General features: G+C 42.0%; 2 protein-coding genes across 4 annotated transcripts in view; both read left to right on the top strand.

Annotated features, from left to right (window-relative positions):
• COPG1 (COPI coat complex subunit gamma 1) overlaps window positions 1–1,777 on the top strand; it is a 34,882-nt gene extending 33,105 nt beyond the window's left edge. For both annotated transcript variants that reach the window (XM_080996745.1, XM_080996744.1), the window contains exons 23-24: window positions 106–204; window positions 505–1,777. In XM_080996745.1, the coding sequence (XP_080852871.1) occupies window positions 106–204; window positions 505–635 (230 nt within the window). In that variant the 3' untranslated portion in view covers window positions 636–1,777. The remainder of the gene's footprint in view (window positions 1–105; window positions 205–504) is intronic.
• A 2,554-nt stretch (window positions 1,778–4,331) lies between these two features.
• On the top strand, window positions 4,332–18,624 carry HMCES (5-hydroxymethylcytosine binding, ES cell specific). 2 transcript variants are annotated; one of them, XM_080996581.1, is made up of 7 exons: window positions 4,332–4,676; window positions 5,938–6,207; window positions 9,492–9,635; window positions 12,452–12,571; window positions 15,334–15,503; window positions 16,085–16,277; window positions 17,425–18,624. In XM_080996581.1, the coding sequence occupies exons 2-7, from the start codon at window positions 6,025–6,027 to the stop codon at window positions 17,632–17,634; spliced, it is 1,020 nt and encodes a 339-aa protein (XP_080852707.1). In that variant the 5' UTR covers window positions 4,332–4,676; window positions 5,938–6,024; the 3' UTR covers window positions 17,635–18,624. The 2 variants fall into 2 exon arrangements, with proteins under 2 accessions (XP_080852707.1, XP_080852706.1); XM_080996580.1 differs by having other exon boundaries at window positions 4,334–4,676; window positions 6,014–6,207.
• Window positions 18,625–19,141: the final 517 nt, after the last annotated feature.

Consider the following 19,141-nt stretch of genomic DNA (forward strand, 5'->3'; position numbering starts at 1 on the left):
GCTCTTGATATGCTTTCTCCCCCCCACCCCACCCCACCCCACCCCAAGTTTTTAAGTATTTTCTCTTGGATTCTGATATGGTCCCCAATATATTTCTTTCCACAGAGGCAGTAGGCAATATTGTCAAATTTCTAGGGATGCAGCCCTGCGAGCGGTCAGATAAAGTGCCTGAAAACAAGAACTCTCATGCCTTGTACCTGGCAGGTGAGGAGTTGTGCTAATATATTGGTTTCAATTTTTGTGGTGATCCTAATGGGTATGGCTGAGTAGATAACTTATAAAGTAACTACCAAAGTATAACACTGGATAACTGTTAGCCAAAACATTATTAATGTAAGAGCCATTCTAATTTTCAGGTCTTTTTCTTTTTTCTTTTTAAGTGTCGTATGTTTCTTTGGAATTTTAGTTTAATGCTCTCGAGGTACCAGAGATGCAGAATTCTTGTAAGCATTTGAGATGCTGATGGATAGCCTAATGCTATTGTCGTACTCATATCTACTACAGGTGTATTTCGGGGTGGCCACGATCTCTTGGTTCGTTCTCGTCTTGTCCTGACAGACACTGTGACAATGCAAGTCACAGCACGGAGTGGAGAAGAACTTCCTGTGGATGTTGTCATGGCCTCTGTTGGTTAAACACAATATAGGACTTGATATTTCAAACTCCGAAGCCAAAGGGGGTGTTGGAAATGTATCCCCACTACTCTGGACGCTGAGAGAATCATTAGAACATTAGCTCTTTTTCTAATTAGGGGGGTGGGACATTGTGTGAGTTTAAAGCTATTCTTCAAAGTATGATCAGAGGTTTTCTGAGATACTGAACCAGTAATTTTTTTCAGGATCTCTAAACCATTTCAAAAGAGCATCCTTTTCATATCAAACTCTGCAGGATCCCAGTGCCTAAAGGTGCTCACACCAGCTCCTGTTGTAGTAACAGTGTGTCAGATCTTTTCTGTGATCAGTGAGAGCCCTTCCCATTATGGCAATTTCTATTTGTGTTTGACATGTTTTAAGCCCTTCAAAACAGATCATAAAACTAAAAGAATGAATTTACTCTCATTGCCGCTACCAGTTTAGTTTCTTTATGGTGGCATTAAAACAGACCTTACCTGTATCCAATAAAATACAGTAACGCAAAAAGGCTGCCTTGGTATTCTCAAGAATTTGATAGGAAAAAAATGCCTCAGAGTAGTATCTCTTGCCCACATTAGAATGCAATTGCAACCACAGAGTACAAATTCAGTGGACCTATTACTTGTTCATATGAAAACTGACTGACTTCCCTTTCCATTAAGGATAGTTGACCCCAGTTTTTCTTTCATTAAAACAATTAAGTTATGCACAAATGTAAAAAGATGTTTCTGGTGGCAGTAATTGGCAGCAGAGAAGCAGCAGGGGTGATCTAGAGTGGAGAAACAGTGAATAGAGAAATGTTTAGCTTCTGAGCCCACTATATTGCTCCTATTCACCCTCTACCAAAGCAGTTTTTCTATGCTAACAACAGCAAAATAAAGCAATTGGCCTACCATGTTACACAGTTTGCTCCTAAAATAGGGTGTCTCTTTTTTGTATTTTGCAGTATCTGGAAAAAAGAATTGGTCTAATAAATTGCTGATCATCAGATTGCTTCATTGATTGTAATGCAACTGTTTAAATAATTAGCCAGCATTTTATTTTATTGAAGGTACTTGGAGTTTTGTTTTATTTATACGTGCTAATATTGTGCTTTGTTCTACTCTGCATAATTTTGTACATAAAAGTTGTGCCATGTAAGCCAAGATTTAAACAGTATAGTGTTCTTTTTGAAAAGTATGTGGTTGGTCATTATGGTTGTGAAGGGGGTTGTGTACAACCACATTTCATAATTATATGGCTTTGGCAAGGAGAGGAATAGTTTTACAGAGAGCATATAAGGGCAAGTTCACCCATAAGTTATAATGCTCAGGCTTTACATTCAGCAAAGCTCCTGCCAGTTCTGGTTCCTTCAGAGTCCATACATTTTCAAACACATCACTCATATTCACATTATCATTTATAGGGGTTGTTCCCCAAATACCTTGCATGTAGCTCAAAAAATGTGTGCAATGGCCCTAAGAATTGTCAAAGACGGCACCAAATATATTCAGCATTAAAACACTTCTCTTCCATCTGCTTCAAACTCCCATTAGCAAGATGCCTTATATTAAGTCAGATCATTGGTTCATCTACTCCAGGCTTGTCTACTCTTGAACAGCAGTGACCCTCCTGGGTTTGAGATGGGTCATTCCCATCCCTACCTGGAAATGCTAAGAATTGCACCTGGGAGCGTCCATTTGCAAAATAGTTTGCTGTTCCACTGAGCTACAGTTCTCCCAGCAAGTCTCTTGCTGTCTTGTGATCATTCTCCCACCCTAGCAAATGCACATCTTCTGGTTTTGCCTTACACATTGTCTTTTCACAGCTCAGAAGTTTGGGGTGCTGATATTCAGGGCTTGTGACGCCTGTTTTTATAGCTGTTGCTAAAGTCTGTCTTTACATGGCAGTGGGCTATCCTGCACCAGAAACATATCCCCTGGATTCGTCAGCTTGATTATATTTCTATACTCTTTTGATGAAGTCAGCCTGCTGTCCTTGTGCATTCAAAGCGTGTGGGGAAAGCACATGCAGTGGCACAAACGGGGGGGGGGGGGGGGAGATAACCAAACAGAAAACAGCCAGGTGCAATGACTGCCAACATCACTTAATGGCCTGTAGAAAAAGAGAACAGGTTATCCTCTCAGAGGCAGAGGATGGATGATGTCAGGGTGGAATTCAGGGACAGGGAGGGCAGCCAGCCTACCTCCATGTTTTAAAGAGTGGCGTCACCCTTGGAGTCTCAATATTAAACCTTTAATTGTCTTCGTTTAATAGAAATATATAGAACATACATAGAGATAACATAATGGAAGATGACAGGGTCCCCAAGGATGTGCTCTACGGGGAGCTGGCTTCAGGCACCAGGCCTGTTGGCAGGCCAATTCCATGTTACCAAAATTTCTGCAAATGTGAGCTTAAAGGCAGGGAACATCAAGCCCGCTGTGTGGGAATCCCTTGTAGGCGACTGCAGGACCTGGAGACAAGTAGCCATGTCATATATCCATAGTAGTGACCAGAGGAGGAATGACCACTAGAAAGAATGCAGAAGGAAGAAAGGCCATGATGCATCTGCCCAGCTGCAACAAAACAGGTCTCACCTGTATCAGATTTTACAGCCGCAGCAGGCGCTATAGTTCTCCAACACATTGACTTCACCCCTGAAGGTGCACTCCTCCATTGTCTCCTGAGACAGACAGATGCCAACAAGCTTGCAAGGAACCATGGCCAATGTAGTAACTGCTGAGAGTGAATTCCTGTTTAATTATTATTTGTTGCTATTTTGAGAGTTAATTTTATTGTGTACTATCCTAATGCATTATTGAATATTACTTAATTTGATATAAGTTGTTTAAGTCTATTTTTTTTATGATTTATTTGTATTGGATCAGATTGCTAAAAGATGTGTGATCTTTACTTTTTTCAGCTGTAAACCACCTTGTGTTAGTAATATAGAAAGGCGCTACATATGCAAATTAAAAGTGGAATGACATGAAAACGAGATGTCCCAAGTGTGTGGCTCCATACTGCAATCCAGACTGCGATTTAAGTAATCCGCATTGAATATTGCAGGATCTGCCTCTGAGTAAACATGGCCTAAGATTGTGCTGGATAGTTTTACTGCAGAAATCCTGGGGCATACACGAGAAGCACGCTTGGTAACATGCATTTTGGGGCACGAATATTGCCTGTGGTTTCAGCTACTTTGGCAACTACAATACTGTCATGATAAGGTTGTATAACCACCCTGGGCTCTTGCAGGAGAAAGGGTAAGATAGGGTAAGGTAGAAATGCAATAATAATAGTAGCAATTTATTATTATCATTATTATTATTATTAGCATCTCTATCCTCCTCTTTCTCCTGCAGGAGCCCAGGGAGATTAATAATTGCCATTATTATTATTATTATTATTAATGTTTTATATGTGTTGGAAGCCGCCCAGGGTGGCTGGGGAAACCCAGCCAGATAGGTAGGGTATAATTAATAATAATAATAATGTAACAACAACAACAATTTTATTTAAAAGTGGGCCTTTCTTGGCATTCCCTTGAAAAGGGCCGAGTTGTAGAAACCCTAAGTGTGCCTAGTGCTGCACCTATGTAAGGAGGCCAGATCCCGAGGGGCCCCGAATCCTTCCCCCGCCCTCGCGCGCCCCTTCCTCGCTCGGCGTAGCGCAACGGCCCATTTCCGAGGCGGCGCTTTGAAAGGCCCGCCGGGGCGCGGCGACGGGGTGGAACCACCGGGCCGGGCTGCTGACGTCACCACCAGGCCCGGAGCCGGAGCTGCGACGCCGCCGAGGAAGGCGCGAAAACCCCGCGAGCCGCCCCGAGAGGGAGAGCTCTCCCTCCGCCTCTTTCCCTTTCCCACCCCGTCACGCGAGAGCGGAGCGCGCGCAGAAACACCCTCGCTGAGGCGAAGAGCGCTGCGGATTCCGACGTGCGAGTCCACACACTGGACGCCGCCCCGGGCCGAAGGTTGCCCTCCTCAGGGCAACACAGTCCGCGCTTCTTTCCCTCGGCAAAGGTGGTCGCCGCCTTTTTCAACCCTTAAAGACATCCCTCAGGTAAGGAAGGTGCCCTCTCTCTCCCTTCCCCACCCTCCGTTGTTTCAGAGCTGCTACTTTTTCCTTCTTAAACCAAGAGCGGAGATTCGTGGGGAGGGATAGTTTTCCCCTCTGTAATAATGCGTCTTTGTCAAGTTGCCCGTTCTGATGATGACTTTTTACTGGCTCAAATTTCAGTCTTTTTTAAAAAAAATAATGCAGGAAAGCTGTTATTTGCCACAAGGAAGTTAAACGTGGGCTAGAGGTGTCGCAGAAGAGCTGGATTAAGGGTTTTTTGGGGGGTCTTTTCTGCAGCAGAGATAGGGCAGGTACCCACATCTGAACTTTTTCAGGAAGGAAGCGTATACTGATAGTGAGCTGTGAAGCTCTAGGTCTTACTGGCAAATTAAAATTTAACACACACGCTCCAATAAGCTCTTAACTCGAATGTGAAATTGCTAATCTTCTGACAAAAGTATGTGGCTTGTTTCTACTTTGGGCGTTAGTACCTGAGAACTAGAAAGTGGCTAATGTAGCAGCTTTTTTAAAAAACAAAGAGGGATGTAGGGGAATCTCGGAAACTGTAGGCAGGTTAGCTTCTGTGTGAATGAGTGTAAAGGAAAATTTAAAATAGAATTATCCAACATATAGAAGAAGAAATCTTGCTGAAGAAAAATCTGCATAGTTTTTGCAAATGTTAAGTCCTGTGTCTCACTAACCTTTTAGAATTGTTTTAGAGTGTCAGCAGACATATGGATAAGGGTGAACCAGTAGATATTGTGTACTTTCAAAAAGCTTTTGCCAGAGTCCCTCACCAAAGGCTCCTGAGTAAGCTTAGCAACCATGATACCAGAAAACAAGTATCCTTATTGACTGCTAACTTCTTAAAGAACAACCAGCAGAGAGTTGGAACAAATTGGCAGTTCTTAGACCAGAGGGATGTATGAAGTTGGGTTGTTGGCATCTGTCTATCTTGAGAAACAATGGACTGTGCCTCTGGTGGTGAGATCAAACCATTGGAGAATCACAGCACCTGCTGCAGCTGCAGAGACAGGTAGCTTGTAACTTGCTGCCTCCCAATATTGTTTTTGCTGCATTAGCAGCACCGAAGTGGCCTCACTGGGGCACAAGCCTGGACACTGTGGGCTGCCCACACTAAAAGATCCCCACCTCTCAACCCATCCTGGAATGATCTCTCCAGAAAGGCTTGGGATTCTATGAAAGGTGCACATCATGGGCACATGGAATACTAGGATTTACTTCTCTGTGTTTGCATTTCTAGAACTGAGACATTGGAGATTGCAGGGGTGTCAGCCAGATTCATAGGCCTTTGGTCTGAGTACATCAGCTTTTTGCAGGCCACTGAAGAATGTGTGGGCGAACAGCTGTTGTACTGGGAGCAGATCGTATCCGCCGTGCCTGTGAATACCGTGATAATCAAGGAAAGAGAAGGTGTCCAGAATGGAAAAATGCTGACAAATATAGTCCATCCTACAATAAGAGCCCACAGTCTAATAGCCCTGTGCTTCTCTCCCGACAACACTTTGAAAAGGTGAACCCCCCAAATATTAGATTTGTGCTTAGCGTAACTTTCTGTTCAGCTACTTTTACATGTATAGGTGCTTTATGTTAGCTTTGCGAGATCAAAATTTCACAAATAAGGGGAACTGTGACTGTCTGCTCAGTGGAGCATTTGTGTTCCAAAATTAGAGACATCTGTTATATTCTGTAAGTCTAATCATCTAGAATAGAGAGCTTCTGAAGAAGCAGTCTTTCAGAGTAAGACATTTGTCACTCTTTGCTTTATACGTGAGGCCAAATTTTGTCCAATCCATCTTTATTTAAGACACAGATGTGGAACTTGTGTTGCTGGACTCCAACTCCCATCAGACCCAAGTAGCATGGCCAGTGGTCAGGAATCCTGGGAATTTTCATTCAACAATGTATAGAGAGCCACAGGTTTTCCCATCCCTGATTTAGGGCATTATGGTCAATGTTGCCTTCGTCAATGACTCCAGCAATGAGGCATGGTTGCAATAATATTTAATGTTCACTGTGTTTCCAGTATTGCTGAGGGAATGTTTCCGTGTTTCCAAGACTACCAAACCATCTTTCAGCAAAATACAGTTTTGGTATATCAGTGGGGAAATGGTGTGAAGGTGTTGGATTCATATGAGATGTTAACTGCAGCAGCCCCCTATAGAAATTTCCCACTATCCAACAGTGTGTTGAGCTGGATGTTCTCAGTAGCACTAGATCCAGCTGACCCCCGTCATGCCATTTCATCTTCATAAGCTCTTGACTAGTGTTGATAGCAGCCCTAGTAAAGGAGCCAAGACTGAAGTCTTTGTATCCAGGCATTGTGATGGCATCACACAGGTCTTTTGCAATACATAAATAAGAAGAAGAAGAAGAAGAAGAAGAAGAAGAGTTTGGATTTGATATCCCGCCTTTCACTCCCCTTCAGGAGTCTCAAAGCGGCTAACATTCTCCTTTCCCTTCCTCCCCCACAACAAACACTCTGTGAGGTGAGTGGGCCTGAGAGACTTCAAGGAAGTGTGACTGGCCCAAGGTCACCCAGCAGCTGCATGTGGAGGAGTGGAGATGCGAACCCGGTTCCCCAGATTACGAGACTACCGCTCTTAACCACTACACCACACTGGCTCTCATTTTCTTTTCCTTCTGCATCACCCTATTTTTTTCAAATAAAAGTTAGATTTAAAAGTTTAATAAATATGCTTACATTCATCTTTATATGTACAGTGGTACCTCAGGTTATGTACATAATTCGTTCTGGAGGTCCGTACTTAACCTGTAATTGTTCTTAACCTGAAGCACCACTTTAGCTAATGGGGCCTCCCGCTGCTGCCGCGCCACCGGAACACGATTTCTGTTCTCATCCTGAAGCAAAGTTCTTAACCTGAAGCACTATTTCTGGGTTAGCGGAGTCTGTAACCTGAAGCGTATGTAACCTGAAGCATATGTAACCCGAGGTACCACTGTAATACAATCATTAAATAACAATTCTGTATACTGAGAAATTACTAATAATTGCAAAGCTTACATTTCATTTAACTCAATCTGCATAGGCCTTCATATGGAGGATTGAGTTGCTAGTCTAACTGAGAGTGATAGGAGAAATGTATGTTGGGAAGTGAGAGATAGAAACCCTTCCATCAGCCAGAGATGATTATTTATCTGTAATGTAGCATTACAGTCTAAGCAGGCTTCTCTGCACTACCTTGTTTCCACAGGATGCTATAATTGTGTGTGGTGGTTCTGTTTAAAAAACAAATTCCTGCTCCAGCAAACAGACAAATACAATATTGGATTGGTGGTTAATTATATTTTCTGATTTGCAATAAAGCTGAGTTCTCAAATCTTGGAAGATAAGCACTTGTTCTGACACGATTTCACTCACAGTACAAGAGTAAAAAAGGAAAAAAGTGAATTTTAAAATAATCTGTGTCTCAAAATAGTATAAATGCACAAACCTGAAGCCCCCGCCCTGTCACCTTTTCAAACCAAAAATTTGCAATCCATTTCCTCTTTCATTTTCCTGCCTAGACAGGAAGCTGCCCTAAGTGCTTGTGGTTTATTAGTTCTTTCTCAAATGCACATACCAAAGGTATCTTGCCCTTGTTGGCCAGAGGAGCACAACATCATTGCCTTGTCTAGGCAGAAGAAGAGGGTGTATATGCAGGAGTGTCAGGTGGATTTCAAAACAGCAGGGAGGTCAGCAAGTTGGAGGAGTGAATGGGTGTCTGGAGTCCTCAGTACACTGCTCTTCTACCACGGATGTCAATAAACATTTGCTACACTGTATTCCTTAACAAACTAGTTTCAGTGGTATTTACCATTAAGGAAAAGTTATCATACATATTGATTCAATATTGAATTAGAGCTTGTGCTGTATTTTCTGATGTTTACATGTGTATGCATGCTTTAAAATCTCAGACCAGTAAGACTATTTTGGTATTTGTTTTCATTGAAACCATTTTAAAAGTTGCCCTCGGGATAACACCGAAACTGAATTTGAATAGAAACTGGCAAACAGAGAAATGAAACCCGTTGGTCTGTTTCAATTGTTTCAACTGAGAAAAATGAAAGAAATGACTCATAAAAACCGGAAGGTACATTGTGAAGAGGGTAAAATAGCAGATTTCAAATTCTGACAGCACAATCCTACACACGTTTACTAAAAATTAAATCCCACGATGTGTTCTACTTGCCTGTTTTCAAATTGTATTTTTTAACGTGGCTTGCCTGGCTATAACTCATGTCTAATTTACCCTTGCATTTTGTTGGTTCCTTCTGTAACTATTGTAGTCATATAGTAGGGTCTCATCACAACACAGAATTAGAGCAATGAATCCCAGAGCTGTTAAAGTGATAATTAACTTGCTGCCTTCTTTTTAAATATAAAACTTGGTATTTTTGTCAGTAACCGACTTGATTAGAATCACTTTGCTTATATAATGAGAGACAATGTAGAAATCTAGTACACCCTTTCACCCCAATCTACCTAGGAGGCATAAGTGTATAGAAGTTTGCATCTCTAACTGGACAAAGAGCTGCTTGTGCAAACAGGCGCTCCACACACGTTTTCCAAATCTGAACACCTGGGGCTGTGCACCCAGCCCATTTTAGAAAGGTAAAAATCCCTCCAGTTTGGAAAGGTGAATTTATCAACCATTTTCTGCATTCCAACATGATTTTTCAGCAGGAATTTTGCTGTTTTCTGTGTTCACACTGTACACACTGATTACTCTGAAATCTTCTTTCTGTGTTTTTGGATGCTTCTCAATATTTCTTCCTGTTTCCACTTTATTAAAGGATGCCAACTCTTCTGAACGTGTCCTTGTAGCTATGCGTTGGGGGCTGGTTCCAGCCTGGTTTAAGGAAGCTGACCCATCTAAAATGCAGTATAACACTGCAAATTGTCGGAGTGATACCATGATGGAGAAACTTTCCTACAAGGTTAGTTTTTGTGTAGCCTTCCATTTGAAAATAAACTTCTTCTTTTTTTTGAAAGTCTGTCTCCTCCTGGCCATGCTATTTTCGGTATGTCTTTTGAGCTATACACAAAAAGTGAAGCTTTTTCCTAGAGGTATTCATAACAGTTGCCTTGCCGCACCAAATGTAAACAATCCTGAACTGCATGCTGTGAACACAGCATCATGATTTTCCTGAAAGGGAAGAGCCCAGCAGGTGATAGCTTTCACATGCTGTGCTTGACAGAGCAGCTTCAAGATAACTGGCTGTTTGGTATCTGTGCAGGTTCGATTAGAGAAGAACATAAGTAATGTTGCTGGTATGGGAGGCTTTGGGAAATACAATAGCAGAAGTGGAAGTCTATGAAAACTCACTGGAAAAACGGTTTGCTCTGGATACTGTCACCTCTTTCCATTTGCATCCCACCAACTTCATGCACACAAATGGACAGTCTCTATTGGGGGGGAAGCAAAGGGTCATGAAGAAGTAACATGCATTCGACTGAGGAAATGAGAGATCACATTGGAAAGTTAACCCTCCTTGTTTCTCTGTAACTCATTTATTCATTCATTCTGTCAGATTTCTTACCCACCTTTCACCAAAATGTCCCAAGGCAGGTAACAATATAATCATACCACTATAAAAACAGGTAAACAATTCCAAACAAAAACAGCTCAGTATAGATTAAACAAAATGGTGGGTCCTCAAAACCAAATATCCTCACTATCAAAGTCTAGAGTAAAGAGGTATGTATTCAGCATATAGTAAAAGCTACATGATAAAAATGCTAGACACACCTCTGTGAGTTCCACAACAGAGAGAGGCCCACTTCTGACCACCTTTTCCTGCACTTTTGAAGGATGGTGGAACTATCAAGAGAGCCCCTTCTGCCAACCTTAACACCTGGGAGTCTTTTCCTCCAGCAGCACAAGTCATCATCTAACTGTGGAAGAGCCCCCTCAAGGGCATGTTGCCATCACACAGCAGTTTAGTCGATGTTTAGGAGGGGAAACCTCATTGTTCCTCTGACTTTGTAAATCTCTCATTTTCCAGCCTATAAACACATTCCATACTTCAACACTTCCTTTTTATTTCTGAGCACAGTAAATGCCCTAAAATAGCTAAACCCCTTGACTCAGTATTATGTAGAAGTTGGAATAGGTCATGGATAAGCTTCTCTCAGAGCATGCCAGACAGTGCCTTTTAGCACGTAGATGGGTGTCTTTCTCTGGTCATTAAGTAGCATTCTCAAACACTTGTTCATTAATGTTGGATTCGGGATGCAGGCTTGAACCTTTTTTCAGTTCTCTGAAATTGATCATGGTATTGACCCATCCCAGGAAGAAATCATTTGCTAGAGAGGCGTTGCAAGGCTGTCTTATGTGAAATGATTTCACCAGTGAAAGTGCCTTAGCACTCAGGAAGTGTGAGTCGCATTGGTGCTAGGAATAGAAAAGCTTTCATATGAACGGTTGGTGCATCAGACTCCTGAGAAATTGGAGAATTTGCACCATGCAAATACAAATTTAATTAACAACAACAGAATGCGAGGTGGTATGGTGCTTGTTGGCAGCAAGACTCTTTCTCCCCAGTTTCTCCACCTGCTTCACAGCTCCTTTTGAGAGCCTTTGAATGCAGATCAGCTAGCTTTGTTGCCAAATTCTTCCGTTCCAAAACACAACACTGAACTGCCTCTTACTATGTTGCTGTCACAGTCTGGGCTCTTAAGAGCAGAACTGAGCAAAGTGCACTGGACCCTTTCTTTTCCTCCAGTGACATAGCCTTGCTGCAACTGCACATGCTCCCAACTTTTTGTGAGAATTTTGTGTGATGCTCCGATAGTGTGATTCCTGTCAGCTCTTCCATCCTAATTTCTCTGACTACTTCTCGGAACAGGAGCATGGCAAACCTTGGGGATTCCTCCCTGTTGCTCTCCTACCTTTTTCTATGTTACAGGTGTGTGTTCCTCTTTTAATAGGTGGCTTTGTTTTCATAAAAATTCAACTTTAGAAATGTATTACATTCGATCCTAAAAATAAGATTTGTCCTCAAATCTTCATGTAGAGGCACAAATAAGACTCATAAGACCTTGTGGGAAAGTGGCCTAAACTCTCATCTACATTTCTGGCAGGGATGAGCAGAGGCTTGTGTAAGGAAGGCCACTTTAGGATACATCTCTGAGATCAGTAAAAGCATCTGTTAGGCTGATAACGCGAGTTAATTAGAAAGGTGTAACAGCTAGAACCAGAGTAGAGAAAAATACAAATAAGCACTCTAAAGGGATGGTAAGGATTCTTAAACATGACTTGTAAGTGGAAAGCTCACAAACATTCATTAAGGAGCAGAATGATAGGGGATAGGGGAATTGTTCCTCACACTCTGTATATGTAGAAACCGTTGCAATAGTATCCCCAAAAAGCACCTGAGCTGCACCAGGAACTAGCACAATTGTAGGACTGTTGCCAATCACCACCATTTTAGAATCCCTGTTGTGTTAGGAATGTCATTGGGTCAATAAGTGTAGATGTAGTAATTAAATTTCTGTTTCCTTCCAAGGATTGTAGTGAAAACAAATGAGTCTGTCAATTTTGTCAACAGCTCCATGTGAATTCACATTTGCTCTGAAGATCATTTCTTTAGAATCCTATGTGATACTATTAAAGTTGTCCCATCCCAAATGTTTGTTTTTAACTATTTGACGTTGCTATTTGCATGAATTACCAGTAATAAAACTTGCTCCCCCTTCCCTACATCTCTCTCTCTCTCTCTCTCTCTCTCTCTCTCTCTCTCTGTCTGAAAAGGGGCCTCTGTTAAAAGGCAAACGCTGTGTTGTGCTGGCTGATGGCTACTACGAATGGCAACAACAAAATGGACAGAAGCAACCCTATTTCATTTATTTCCCCCAGACCGAGGATAAAAAGGTACAACAGCAATACGTTCATATTTAATGCTGAAGTGCTCATTGGCTCTTTCATTTTCATTTAGTTTCCCTGGAACTCTTAACTTGCTTCAGAAGGTTTTGGCTTTATTATTTTGGTCAGACTGCCTTTCCCCATGAAGCAAGGCCACCTGAGGGTAGCTGTTGCTGAAGGTCATACATTTCTGTTCTCCTTTGGCCATGCTGAAAGTTCAGCATAACAGTATGTCGGAATTGTTCATCTTTTATACATGTAATTTTTTAATTTCATTTCTGAATCTCTTCCCATGAGGCATCCTGAAGCAATTTACAATATTTAAAGTATTTTTGCATTGCCGTTCAATTCAAAATTCCCAGGACAGTTTAAAATAACTGAATTCTTTTAGTTACTAAAAGAGTACAATAGAATGCTAAAAGCAATTGCAGCAAAGTGCAGAATACATCACAGGTTAAACCCATAGGGAGAAATGGGTATTTGCCTTGCACCTAAAAATAAACAAAAAAGGCAAACCTCCCTAACGTGAGAATACCCCTCTCCCATAGCCACCCAGAGGCAGATTTAGGCGTGTGACCAATTCATTTGCACTGGGCATGGAGTCTCAGGGTTGCCGCAACTTTGATGTAGAATGGAAGGGGGGAGGCACTGAATTTTGGCATCGCACAGGGTGCTGCTGAAATCTGAAACCCCAAGATCTGCCCCTATAGCCACACAACTCACTACAGATCATGAAGGGAACCAGAAGAAGACCTCTGAGAAGATACTGGCAGGTTGAGGTGGGAAATGTGTACTTAAGTAGCCAGGTCCCAAGCTATGCAAGGGTTTAAAGGTAAGCACCATCAGTTTGAATTGTGTGCAGAAATAGACCAGAATCCAGTGGATCTCTTTAAGAACTAATGAGTAGTGATTACAATTCCTGGTTCCCAGTTAGTAGCCAGGCTGCTTTGTTGTGAACGAAAAGCAGTCCTGAGAGTCTTCAAACACAGCTGCATGTACAACATGATACTGTAGTAAAAGGTTACCAGGGCATGGATAAGTGCAGAAAGTTTGTTTTATTCCAAAGGGGTGCAGCTAGTGTACCAGCTTCAGTGGATGAGCAGGCTCCATGCTGTTGCGACCACTTTATCCTCTAGTACAGGGGTAGCAAATGAGGTGTCCTGCAGATGTTTTTGGACTCCAACTCCTATCAACGCCAGCATTGCCAGTGGTCAGGGCTGATGGGAATTATAATTTAGTAAAATATGGAGGGCACCACACTGGCTACTCTGCTCTGGTGACATAGCTAGAGCAATGGACATTTCTAACTAGATCAAAGCACGTTGGGAGCTGACTAGAACACAAGTGGCAGAAGTCTCTAGGGAAATGTCACTGAATGTACTCCCGTTATTGAGCTTACTCTGGTTGAGCGTAGGAAATACTTCTCTGCACCTTTGAATCCTTGGGGTCCTATCTAAAAGAGCTTTTCTGAGTGGCTTAGTGTCTATTCCAGCTTGGCCCACTGGGCGATTTTAGTGACATGTTTGTTAAGCACTTGTTAAGGATGATGTTTCTCATATCTGCCTCAGCCTAGATTCTACTGATTCAGCAGTTCAGTCTATTGATGTGTCCAGAGCACCATCTAGTCTTGGGTTAAGGAATCAATTTCACATATTGAAGTCTGAGGACTTGGAGAAAAGCAGCCTATCAGTGTTTTCTCAGCTTGTGGCCTTAGCTTATTACATCTAGTAGGAGAGGGATAATCTGGGTCTAGAAAGTAATAAAATTGCTTGTTATAAAGAGTCCCGTCTGCCTTGAAGGAGGTAGTTGTGATGCCATTCTTAAAGGAACCCTTCTTGGACTCCAATAACTGCAGTAACTATTAGCCATTTGCAAAGATGCTTATGAAGTGTTGCAATGCAACTCCCGACAATATGGGATGAAAAAGACCCTGTGGATCAATTTTGATTTGGTTTCATGAATGGTTTTGGCGCAGAAACAATTTTGGATAACATTCACTGGGAGAAGGACATGCCCACTGAGATTCTTCTGTATATCTCAGCAGCTTTCAGTACTGTGGACCATACTATTATTCTTGATTCGTCTTCTGAGTGGGGGCACAGTGTTTCTGTCAGGGTCAGCCCACTCATTAAGTGATGCGAAGCAGCCACCTCGGGCAGCAGAAACCCCCGAGCTGATGCATGACCTGCCTCTATCGCTGGTGGAAAAGCAGCCCCAGCATCAGCACTGATTTCCCACAAGATCTTGTGAGATTTCATCTTGCCATAAATTGGCACAGATGCTGGCACAGCTACTGGCACAGTTTCTTCAGTGGTAGAGGCACTGAAGATGTGTGGCGCAGGGACAGGTGGCATGGCACTTCCTGCTTTGCCTCAAATAGCGAAACAGGGCTTGCTGCCCCCGGTTTCCGTGGTTCTGCTTGTAGCTGAAATGCCAGTTCTAGAACTTCTGAGCAGCAAAATGGCACCTATGCTGTGGGGTCCTGCTGGGCTATTGTAAACACACAACTTATGCTCAACACTAGTGTCTTTTTTACATCAAATGAGAGTGAAATCATGGACGTGTTGAATTGCTGCCTGGAGGCAGTGATAGTCCTTATGAGGCTGATGGTCCCAATGAGGGCTAACAAATTGAAACTTAATCCTGAGAAGATGGTAGTATTGTTGATGGGTGGTTCATCTATCCAGGGAGGTGAATTCAACCTTCTCCGGAAGGGGTTGTGCATTTGAAATATTTATGTTTTTTTAAAACACGATTCCTTAATTTTGCAGCTCAGCAAACCAGATATGGAAGGTGAGGATGAAGATTCAAAGGACAGAAAGTTACTCACCATGGCTGGTATTTTTGATTGTTGGGAGCCCCTTGATGGAGGAGAAACATTGTACAGCTATACCATCATCACAGTAAATGCTTCAAAAGATCTAAGTTCCATCCATCACAGGCAAGGGAGAATAGCTCAATAAGTGTTTGGTGAAAATCATATTGTACAGTGGAACTAGTTGAGAATAAGGCTGCTTAAGTCTCAATTCCCATCACTTCGGTGTACCAACTAGTGTAGCATATGATTTTTATATTATATATAAAAAATAATCACACCTCTCTCTCTATATAATGTATAACTTTTAAAGGAAGGTCAGAGAAATACCCCCCCCCAAAAAACCCCCTCCTTTGTCCTCTTAGAGAAAAGGATCTGAGTAGAAGTTACTTGTTCTGAGTTTTGGCTCATAAAGAATTATGTTTATACTATATTTTGTGGTTGTCATTTGAATTATTCCAAAACGGTTACCTGGCTTCGTCATTCAGACCCCTTGAAAAATAGGGCCTCTTTTGAATGATTGTGCTGCAAATTCATGCAGATCTTAGTTGCTGAATTTTCCTTCCTTTATCTCCATCTAATATTAGGAATCTGATTCTTATTGATGCTTCAACTGTGGTGTGTCCCCCCCCCCCCCAACCATAACATGCTGTATACTAATTTGGGTTATTCTGTTCACTGAGATCTGTACTGTTTAACTTGTTTAGAATGCCAGCTGTCTTGGATGGGGATGAGGCAATCAGAAAATGGCTGGATTTTGCAGAAGTACCCACACAAGAAGCTGTTAAGCTTATCCAACCCACAGAAAACCTTGCTTTCCACCCAGTCTCAACCATAGTGAACAATTCCAGAAATAATACACCAGAATGCATTGTACCCATTGAAATGGAGATCAAGAAGGTAAGATTTGGGATTTTAAGGTTTGGGAAAATAGGTAGGGTTATTATTCTCACATCATATTTAACTTCAACTAGGGCTACATTCACACCATACACTTAAAGCACCATGATACCAATCCAATCCAAATCACTTTATTGTACAGTGGTGCCTCGCAAGACGAAAAGAATCCGTTCCGCGAGTCTCTTCGTCTTGCGGATTTTTTCGTCTTGCGAAGCAAGCCCATTAGAGGTTTAGCGCTTAGCGCTACAGTATTAGCTGATAAGCGGCTTAGTATCAGTTGTTAAGCGGCTTAAAGATCAGCTGATAAGCGGCTTAGCATCAGCTGTTAAGCGGCTTAAAGATCAGCTGATAAGCGGCTTAGCATCAGCTGTTAAGCGGCTTAAAGATCAGCTGATAAGCGGCTTAGCATCAGCTGTTAAGCGGCTTAAAGATCAGCTGATAAGCGGCTTAGCATCAGCTGTTAAGCGGCTTAAAGATCAGCTGATAAGCGGCTTAGCCATCAGCTGATAAGCGGTTTAGCGGCTTGGGGAAAGGGGGGGGGGGGAACCCCGCAGGAACTCGCAAGACATTTTCGTCTTGCGAAGCAAGCACATAGGAAATTCGTTTTGCGAAGCACCTCCAAAACGGAAAACCCTTTCGTCTAGCGGGTTTTCCGTCTTGCGAGGCATTCGTCTTGCGGGGCACCACTGTACTAGCCATTGGCCATGACAGAGCTGAATGAAAAATAAATACAAGCTAACAGGGTGTCGCACCACACTATGATACCACTTTCAACAGTCTTGGCTACCCTTGAAGAATTATGGAAACAATAGTTTGATAAGGATGCTGAGAGTTCTTCCCCTCACAGAGCTACAATTCTCAGAGTTGCCTAGGAAGAGGAATTGATTGTTAAAACACTCTGGGTATGGCTCAGGGAGGAGAAATAGGGATCAAATAACAGCTCTCAGCACCCTTAACAGACTACAGCTACCAAAATCCTTTATGGGAAGCAGATTGTTTAAAGTAGTATCACAGTGCTTTTAAGGGGTGCTCCAAAAACCATGATGGTAATAGGTAGATTCTCTAAACTACTCTCATCATTCCTAATCAACCTTTAGTTCATGATAGTGGTATACTTTTCTAATGGTCCTTGTTCTCTGTCTCCTAGGATACCAAAGTCAGTGCAAGTAGCAAAATAATGATGAACTGGTTAAAAAACAAATCTCCCAAGAAAGAAGATGATTGCGACGGCTTACCAAGATGGTCCAGCCAGTTTATCCAAACCACACCACCTAAAAAGACCAGTTCAAGCTTAATACACCAGTGGCTCAAGAAGGAAGATGGAGAACCTTCTGCAAAGCATCCCAAAATTCAGTGACTTATTGTTACTTGCACTTTATTCTTAAAACACATTTGGCAGTTTCTACTGATTTGAATTTGTGGAGTGGGATTGCAAATATTCTGACTATGTGGGCCTTGACATTTAACACTTTTTCTTGTCTGTAGTACAAACTGGGGTGTGCATTTTATATACAGTGTTGCTATTCCCCTGCCAACCTTGGGAGAGCAATTGTACTTCAAATATGTGAGACACTTAATATATTTCTCCTCCTAGGAGAGAAACAAAGATTCTGTAAGGCATGTTTCTTGTCCTGGTGTCCATCCAGTACACTTATTGGATTCTTTGGCGAGAACAGACCACCGTTACAACTAAGATCTCCTGTTGCAAAAATAAAAATAACTGTTCTTAAAGCATTATAAATATCTTATGTTCATCTTATGTGGCGTGGGGTGTCTCCTTCACATACTTTGTAAGTATGAGCTGTATTAGTGGGAAACTGCTGTGGTGGTATGTCTGTAGCTACTGTTTTAATTATAACTGCCCAAATTTGTGATGAGAAAATGAATAGCAAAAATTCAGTACACTGGCATTGTAGAAGGAATGAGAGTTTGGGCCTATTTTTCTGACATCAGACTTACTCATAGTCGGAATTGTACATGTTTTCATGTTTTCATGTTTTAAGCAAGGTTGCCTGTTTCAACAATAAGAGATACTTCTTTTGGTTTAGTTTCTGGCTAGCAGTGTTCTTGGCATATCAAAGGATTATTTTGTAACCTCTTTTTAGTACCATTGAGCTGCTCTGGTACTCTGCTGTGTTGAACAACACCTGCTAAAAATTGATCTTCTAAAAGGGACAAAGCACATGCTGTGATGTTTGTGGTCTTAAGTTTTGAATAAGCAGGTGCAAATCTTACTAAAGCTCACTATTTGAGCACAGTTTAGCAGAAGCCAGGCTCTCTGGAAAAACATTCATTGCTTTTATTTAAATAATGGTTGTAAAAAATAAAATGCGTTTCTATCTCGTTATTTTTTTGTGCATTGCCCAATTCCAGCTAATCATCAAAACACTCGTTTAGGCTACAGTGTTTACTCAGAAGTAAATCCCACTTACTCCAAGGTAAGTGAGGTTAGGACTGCAGCCTCAGAGGCACTGAACAATATGCCTGTCTTGTCTTGAAGACTACAACAATGAACATTAGCACATGAATTTGTAAGAACTCTGGCTATGTTAAGAATTAATGCTGTAAGTGTATCATGCTAGCCCATGAGTGTTTGCAACATTTTATAAGTTCAGTACAGTGGCACCTCAGGTTACAAACACCTCAGGTTACAAACTCCGCTAACGCGGACGTAGTACTTTGGGTTATGAACTTTGCCCCAGGATGAGAACAGAAATTGTGCGGCAGCGGGAGGCCCTATTAGCGAAAGCACACCTCAGGTTTAGAACGGTTTCGGGTTAGGAATGGACCTCCGGAACAAATTAAGTTCGTAACCAGTCTTCAACAAAGTCAGATAATTGGTCCATGTAGCTCAGTATGGCCTC

The sequence above is a fragment of the Podarcis pityusensis genome, assembly GCF_964106645.2.
Source record: "Podarcis pityusensis genome assembly, chromosome: 2".
NCBI classification, from domain to species: Eukaryota; Metazoa; Chordata; class Lepidosauria; order Squamata; family Lacertidae; genus Podarcis; species Podarcis pityusensis.

Excerpts from the sequence above, each read along its gene's own strand:
- HMCES (XM_080996581.1), top strand. The coding sequence starts at position 6,025 with ATGTGTGGGCGAACAGCTGTTGTACTGGGAGCAGATCGTATCCGCCGT. Across the intron at positions 9,636-12,451 it reads TGGAGAAACTTTCCTACAAG|GGGCCTCTGTTAAAAGGCAA; the intron begins GTTAGTTTTTGT and ends CTGTCTGAAAAG. Across the intron at positions 15,504-16,084 it reads CTAAGTTCCATCCATCACAG|AATGCCAGCTGTCTTGGATG; the intron begins GCAAGGGAGAAT and ends TAACTTGTTTAG.